The sequence below is a fragment of the Hemiscyllium ocellatum genome, chromosome 25, assembly GCF_020745735.1.
Source record: "Hemiscyllium ocellatum isolate sHemOce1 chromosome 25, sHemOce1.pat.X.cur, whole genome shotgun sequence".
NCBI lineage: Eukaryota > Metazoa > Chordata > Chondrichthyes > Orectolobiformes > Hemiscylliidae > Hemiscyllium > Hemiscyllium ocellatum.
The window spans coordinates 55,012,487-55,020,282 of record NC_083425.1 but is presented as its reverse complement, the minus strand read 5'-3'; the positions used below and the strand labels follow the sequence as shown (position 1 = coordinate 55,020,282).

At 48.3% G+C, this 7,796-nt stretch overlaps 1 protein-coding gene across 2 annotated transcripts in view; it reads left to right on the top strand.

Moving 5' to 3' along the window:
* The first annotated feature begins 295 nt into the window (after positions 1-295).
* LOC132827693 (protein HID1) overlaps positions 296-7,796 on the top strand; it is a 129,498-nt gene continuing 121,997 nt past the window's right edge. For both annotated transcript variants that reach the window (XM_060844366.1, XM_060844367.1), the window contains exon 1: positions 296-470. In XM_060844366.1, coding sequence (XP_060700349.1) covers positions 405-470 — 66 coding nt within the window. In that variant the 5' untranslated portion in view covers positions 296-404. The remainder of the gene's footprint in view (positions 471-7,796) is intronic.

The following is a 7,796-nucleotide window of genomic DNA, read 5'->3' as shown; positions in this document are numbered from 1 at the left end:
CTCCCCATTCCACCCCATCATACTCCACCCTCCCTCATCCCTCTCCTTTCTTTCTGCTTCTCTCTTATTCCCCCTCCACCCTATTCCCTCAAATCCTTCTCCCTCCAACCCACTCCCTATTACCCCCCTCCCTATCAATTCCCCCCTCACTCTCTCTTCCCTACTCCATCCTATTCCCCATCCTTATTTTGTCCTCTCTCCCTCCTATTTCCCTCAACTGTTCCCTCCTCCCTATTCGCTCCACCCTGACTCTCCCTCCCTCCCTCTGTGTGTGTGTGTGTGTGTGTGTGGGGGGGCGGGGCGGCCTGGGCCTGCCCCTGGGCCTGGGCCTCTCCCTGTGTCCCTCCCCTTCTCTCTCTCTCTCCAGCTGCCGGTGTCACTCGGGCCGAGGCGGTGGCGGGACGATGGGGAGCAGCGACTCCAAGCTGCACTTCAGGAAGGCGGTGATCCAGCTCACCACCAAGACCCAGGTAGGCCGCCTCCCCGGCCCTACCCTCACCCCCCCCCCCCCCCCCCCCCCCCGGCCCGCGGGACCCCGCTCCATCCCCGTCCCCACACCGAGCCCGGGCACAGCCGCTTTCAGCCCGAAGTCGGGACAGGGACGGAGGCCCAGTGCCCACCCCCGAGCCCTCCATCCCTGTTCCCCAATCTCTCTACCCCCCCCCCGGTGATGGCTGTATCTGGGGGAGGGGGCTCACTGTCAGTTCCCCCCCAACTCCATACCTTGGGGAGCCTCCTTTGGCACTTTCTGTCAGTCTGTTCTCCACCTACTGGCACCTGTTTCCAAAACATCCTCTCCACAGGGCTGCCCCTACCCCAATCCCTGCCCCTACCCCAACCCCAACCATCATCCTAACCCCAACCCCAACCCCAACAGTCATTCTAACCTCAACCCCAATCCCTGCAGTTACCCTAACCCTAACCCCAACCCCGATAGTCACCCTTACCCCAACCTCAACCCCAACCCCGACCCCAACCCCAACCGTCATCCTAACCTCAACCCCAATCCCTGCAGTTACCCTAACCCTAACCCCTACCCCAACCCAACCCCGACAGTCACCCTAACCTCAACCCCAATCCCTGCAGTTACCCTAACCCCAACCCCAACCCTGACAGTCACCCTAACCTCAACCCCAATCCCTGCAGTTACCCTAACCCCAACCCCGACAGTCACCCTAACCTCAACCCCAATCCCTGCAGTTACCCTAACCCCAACCCCAACCCCAACCTCAACCCCAACCCAGACAGTCACCCTAACCTCAATCCCAATCCCTGCAGTTACCCCAATCCCAGCCCCAACTCCAATCCCGACAGTCACCCCAACCTCAACCTCAACCCCAATCCCTGTAGTTACCCTAATCCCTGCAGTCACCCCAACCCCAATCCCTGCAGTTACCCCAATCCCAGCCCCAACTCCAATCCCGACATGCACTCCAACCTCAACCCCAACCCCAATCCCTGCAGTTACCCCAATCCCAGCCCTAACTCCAATCCCGACAGTCACCCCAACCTCAACCCCAATCCCTGTAGTTACCCTAATCCCTGCAGTCACCCCAATCCCAGCCCCAACTCCAATCCCAACATGCACTCCAACCTCAACCCCAATCCCTGCAGTTACCCGAACCCCAGTCCCAGCCCCAACTCCAACCGTCACCCCAACCTCAACCCCAACCCCTGCAGTTACCCCAATCCCAGCCCCAACTCCAACCTCAACCCCAATCCCTGCAGTTACCCCAACCCCAACCCCAAGTCACCCCAATCCCAATCTCAATCCCTACAGTCACCCCAACCCCAATCCCTGCAGTTATCCCAATCCCAGCCCCAACTCCAATCCCAACAGTCATCCCATCACCCCAATCCCAATCCCAATCCCAATCCTAATTCCTAATCACCCCAACCCCAATTCCTACGGCCATCCCAACCCCAACCCCCCCGCCTTCCCCCCACCCCGTCACCCCTGCAGATAGTCCAACCCCAATTACTGATGGGAGAAACCCCTCCTATGCCCTGCCTTTGTTTCTGGTTTAGTGTTATGTCAATGTGAATGGAGCAAGTGTTAGCCTTGGTAATGGACTGAGTCAGAGCTGAAAATGTGTTGCTGGAAAAGCGCAGCAGGTCAGGCAGCATCCAAGGAGCAGGAGAATCAATGTTTCAGGCATGAGCCCATCTTTGGGGCTCATGAAGAAGGGCTCATGTCCGAAACGTCGATTCTCCTGCTCCTTGGATGCTGCCTGACCTGCTGCGCTTTTCCAGCAACACATTTTTAGCTCTGATCTCCAGCATCTGCAGTCCTCACTTTCTCCTAATGGACTGAGTCAGTAGGGTGGTGGGTTTGAAGTGCAATCAAGAGACAGACCTCGTATGAGAAACTGGCGCACCACCACAGTACTGAGGGAATGCTACACTGTTAGAGGTCAGTCTTGGAGATGAGATGTTATATTGAGGTCCCTGGAGGCAGATGTAAAAAAAATCCATGACATAATTTAATGACAAAACGGAGGAGCCTGTATGGGACTGGGGTGGACAGAGTTAAAAATCTCACAATGCCAGGTTATAGTCCAACAGGTTTATTTGGAAGCACTAGCTTTCGGAGCGCTGCTCCTTCATCAAGTGGTTATGGAGCATATTCTGTGTCTTATTCTCCATAACCACCTGATGAAGGAGCAGCGCTCCGAAAGCTAGTGCTTCCAAATAAACCTGTTGGCCGATAACCTGGTGTTGTGTGCTTTTTAATTTACTGACAAATAGGGGAGTTAATCTTGAACAAACAGATTATCATCATATTACTGTGGAACTTTGTTGCGTGCAAATTGGCTGCTGCTTCCTACAAGTGAGTAAACTTCAAAAGCATTCCATTGAGGACTTGCCTGGATTGTTCTTTCTTTAAACATTAACCTGCTTACCATTCTCTCTCTGTGTCACCTCAGAACCAGGAGTTTGCATCTTCTCCCTTGTATTTTGTGTTCAGATTGGGGGTGGAGGAAGCTCTTCTTAGGCATTATCAAATTGTCCCAGTTGGTGATCTGCAGCACTTGCTGAAGGACACTATAACCTATGGCGTGCAGACCGATGCCAGTTTAGCAATCCTTTCAGATGTGGTGTGCAGATTCAGTTGATTTGCTGAAACAACATAAACCCTATTAATCATGTGTACACGCTGTGTGTAAACAAAGTATTCAATAAAGTTGTTACTGTGATATCTTAAGTAGTAGCTCTGGGAATTTTCAAACTGTGGTCATTTAAATTGTGAAAAATACTCAGCAGCACAATACAGTTTTAGACATCCAGCAAACCTGGATGATGATTGGAGAGAACAGTTTGTGCAGTGGAACAGTGGGGTACAGTATTGGTGGGGATAGGACTGTCACTGTACAATGCTGGGGTACAGTACTGATGGGGGCAGGTCTGTCACTACAATACTGAGGTACAGTACTGGTGGGGACAGGTCTGTCATTGTATAACACTGGTGTACAGTACTGGTGGGGGCAGGTCTGGCTGTGCATTACAGTATGAAGTGTTACCAGTCTGTGTATTTGAAGTAGCAAATGATATGGGTCTGGTAGTAGACAAATTGAGGCAGGGATAGATGCAGACAGTGCTCTGGTCATGAAGTTAAGCCATGAAAGTTCTCTGCTGGCTATGTGGTTGAATATTAATTTCATGGTCAGTAGGTCATATCACAGTTGCAAGCAATTTGATTCATCCTCAGACAATTTCACAGCTGGAGGTGAAGATGGCTGGTGAGGGAACAATGCCTGTGGCAGGAATGACAGACAATGGCTTTTTCCTTCGGGAATATTTGATTGGAAGAAATATTTGCTCATCCAGGAGTGGATGTGGGACAGGCAGTGGGTCAGATCCAAGGCAGCGGACATGTTAAGGGAGGTGATGAGGTGGAACTTTGCTGACCTAGTTGTGGCCTGCCTTCCACTGTTCTGCCTGTCCCAATGAATCCTTAACTCCCTTGTTGATGAAAATTACGTCATGGAAACAGTGGACAGACTGAGCTTGAAGAGAACGAGTGGGGAAATAAAAAGAAAACTAGACAAAATTGCAAGCTCAGGGCTAGCCTGGAGAGAGCATGGGAGGCGGTTTGGGAGAGTGGCAGTGGTAATTGATTGGATGATCTCATTTCATAAATTCCCAGTTCCCAATTGTTGGAGAGGGACTGAAGGGGCAGGTAGAGTGGATTCAAAAAGACAGGTTGCTCGAGGAAAGAAGTGGCATTGTGTTTTGTTGTAAAATAGTGAAGACGTCAAACTGAAGTGTTCCTTGATTGGTCACTAAGTGTTAGCATTGCTGGTATGAGAGAGCGCCCAGAAACCAATGTCAATTTGAACAAATCACGTGGCTGTGAAAGTAACCACAGCGAGAGGGAACCTTTCACTTAAAACATTCCCCGTGAGTTGGGAGCTTCAATGAATTTTTCCTTTTTTGTTTCCTCTGTGAAGTGTCAGAGGTTGACTCATTGTGTTAAAACACTTGATAAAATGTAAGGTTTTGATGAATGAGTAATCTGCTTGAATATTGTGGGGACATTATGTTTGCAGTACTCCTCCCTTGATAGGGAGTGAACTGAAAGTGATCATTTATCCTGAGGTTTTACTGATGTGATCAGGCCCCACCAGTCTCACCTAGAGTTATCTGATTCGACTGATGAAGGATATTTACAGTAATTACTTAATTACTATATTTAATAATGTATAGATTGTTTATTAACTAACGAGCTCTAGCATAGGGGAATGGTTAGAGATAGAAAGGGAATAAACAAGATGAATTAGGTGGTAATTATTACCTCAAAAGAAGACATTTTTAAATTAACTCCTTCTAATCCAGGCCAGAATAAAGATTGAGAGCAAAACTCGAGGCATAGCTGGTTTAGTTTCTCTCACAATTATGTCATCCCTCAACCACTATTAACTCAACTGAGCTCAGATAAATTGTCATGGACCTGAAATATATCTTTTAGATAGGATATAAAGCACAGAAACAGGCCATTTGGCCCAGCCAGTCCATGCCAGTATTTACACTTGAGCCTTTTTTCAAATCATCTAAGCCTGTCGAGAGAATCCGTTCCCTTCCTTCTCAAATTCTTGCTGTACCATTTCCCACCTCCCAAAATACATCCATCCCACACTCAACCAACCTGTGGGACTGAATTCCACATTGCTCAAACAGTAGTGGCATTCTTCTGGATTTCCTGGTTACTGTCTTAGGTTAATGGCTTCTAGCTGGACTCTTCTCCACATTTGTTTGTGAAGTAACTCCACAGAGACCAGTATCCTGACAATAAGTCACCTTTTATTTCCACCACAGTCCTTAACACTGATCCAGCCTAGCCCTGAGTGAACAGAACCTCTGACACTCCTGTTTATCCAGGGGTCCCTGATTGGACTAAATTACGAGCTCCAATTAGGGAACTTGTATTCCATGAGGTCCACCTGGCTACCTCATGACAATCACGACAGTTTGTATCATTCCTGTTCACTCTGTGGCAGCCTTCTGTCTTGTAAGACCCTGTTTTGTATCACAGTGGTCAGCTTTGTCTTAATCATAATCTGGTGTGCCTTTAGAGTCCCAGTCTGGCCTGGCACTTGATGCAGACAATGACAGTGGGCTGAGATATCGGGGAGGCAGTGCTGTTGCGGTAATATCACTGGACTAGCAGTCTGGAACCCCAGGTCAGTGCTTGAGCTTGAGCTTGAATCACACATTGACACGTGGTGAAATTTGAACTCAAAAATCCTAATGGTGACCATGTTTGATTGTTATTTTTAAAACAAAAACTCCACTTGGTTCATTTCCTCCTTTTTGGAGAAAGAAAACCGACTGTCCTTCCCAGGTCTGGTCTACCTGTGACTCCAGATCTCCAATGTCGTTGAGTCTTAAGGATGGCCAATAAATGCTGGTGTAGACAGTGACGCCCCCATCCCATGAGGGAATAAACATTTTAACCTTGCCCTCCCATCTTAAGAGGTTTAAAGTGGTGGGTGGGCTGCTTTCTATGGATGGCATCAAGCTTCTTGAGTTTTGTTGAAGCTGCACTCTTCCAGATAAGTGGAAAGTACTTTTTCATACTTCTGACTTGTGCCTTGTAGAAGATGGACAGGCTTTGGGAAGTCAGGAGGTGAGCTACAAACTGCAGAATTTCCAGCTTCTCTCCTGCTCTTGTAGCCACAGTGTGTTTATGTGGCGGGTCCTATTCAGCATCTGATCAATGTTAATCCTCAGGACGTGGATAGGAGGGAATCCAGCAAATGGTTATGTTCTGTCGTTGAAGATGGTCACTGCCTGGTACTTGTGTAGCACGAATGGTACTTACCACAAAGGATGTTGTCCAGTTCTTACGGCCAGTTTTACTCTTGTTCTTAAATTGGGTCAAATGCTGCCCTGATGTTTCCTCACCTCTGGAGTTCAGCTCTTTGTGCCGAAGTTTGAGCCAAGCCTGTAAAATGGGGGCAGGCGTTGAGTGGCCCTGGAGCAACCCAAGGTTAGTGTCAGTGAGCAGATCATTGCCATGCAATTGGTGCTTGATAGCACTGTGAAACGTTCCATCCATTACTTTGATAATTGAGAGGAGATTGATTGGGCAGTAATTGGTTTTTCTGCACAGGACATACCTGGGCAATTTTCTACATTGTTAGGAAGATGCCAGTGTTATAGCTATATTGGAATAACTAGACTAAGGGACGTGAGTACTTCTGCAACACAAATATTCAGTTCTCTTGCCAGAATGTTGTCAGAGCCTATACCCATTGCAGTTTCCAATGCCTTCAGCTGTTTCTTGATCTTATGTGGAATGAATTGAAATGTTGAAGACTGGCACTGGTATTGGTGGAAACCTCAGGGGGAGACTAAGATGAGCATCCTCATGATAATTCTGGCTGAAGGTTGGTGCAAATGCTTCAGCCTTGCCTTTTGCACTGATGTTCAAGTGTGACATTCCTACGGACATCTGGGAATCACTGGTCCAAGACCGTCCAAAGTGGTGGATGATCATCTGGGAAGGCATCGTGCATCTCGAGACTTGCTGTCGGGAGAAAATGGAAGCCAGGCGAAAACAACGAAAGGAGTGTGCTGCCCCACCAATGCCCCACCCACCCCTTTCCCGTGACCACAATGTCCTCCTCAGAGCTTGTGATACCTGTATTGGTCAGTACAGCCACCTTACAGAATCACCCTGAGAGTGGAAGAGACTCATCCACGTCTCTGAGGGCCTGATGATGACTGATGTGTTGAGCTCACCCATCACTGAGGATGGGGATATTTGTCAGCCTCCTCTCTAGTGAATTGTTTATTTGTCCACGACCATTCATGACAGGGGCAGGACAACAGAGCTTAAGCTCTGTTAGTTGTGGGATTGCTTAGCCATGTCTATCACTTGCTTCCTGGTCTATCTTGGACAAACCTTTCCTTCCATCAACAGTTTTTTGAAGAAGTGTTTTTTGCCTGAGGTTTCTACTGTCATTTTTCTTTTGTCTGTTGTGTAGAGTGTTTGTTAAATCCAGTTCCAATCATACAAATCCTAGCTATTGAACCAAACAGCCTGACCACCAAGTGAAGTGTCGTGTGGCTGATTGTATCTGGGCCTGCTCTTTGAGTAATCTCAAATGTTTCCCATAACCAGGATCAATCTGAAACTGTCCCACTCCCTATCACCCTGTGTCAATGCAAGCTAATACAATTGCTCTATTCTCTTCTCATCCTCTGTCAATCCCAAACTAATCCCTTCCCACTCTGTCCCCAAAGCTCTGCATTAATCCCAAACTAATTCCACTGGCCCTGTCCTCAACCAA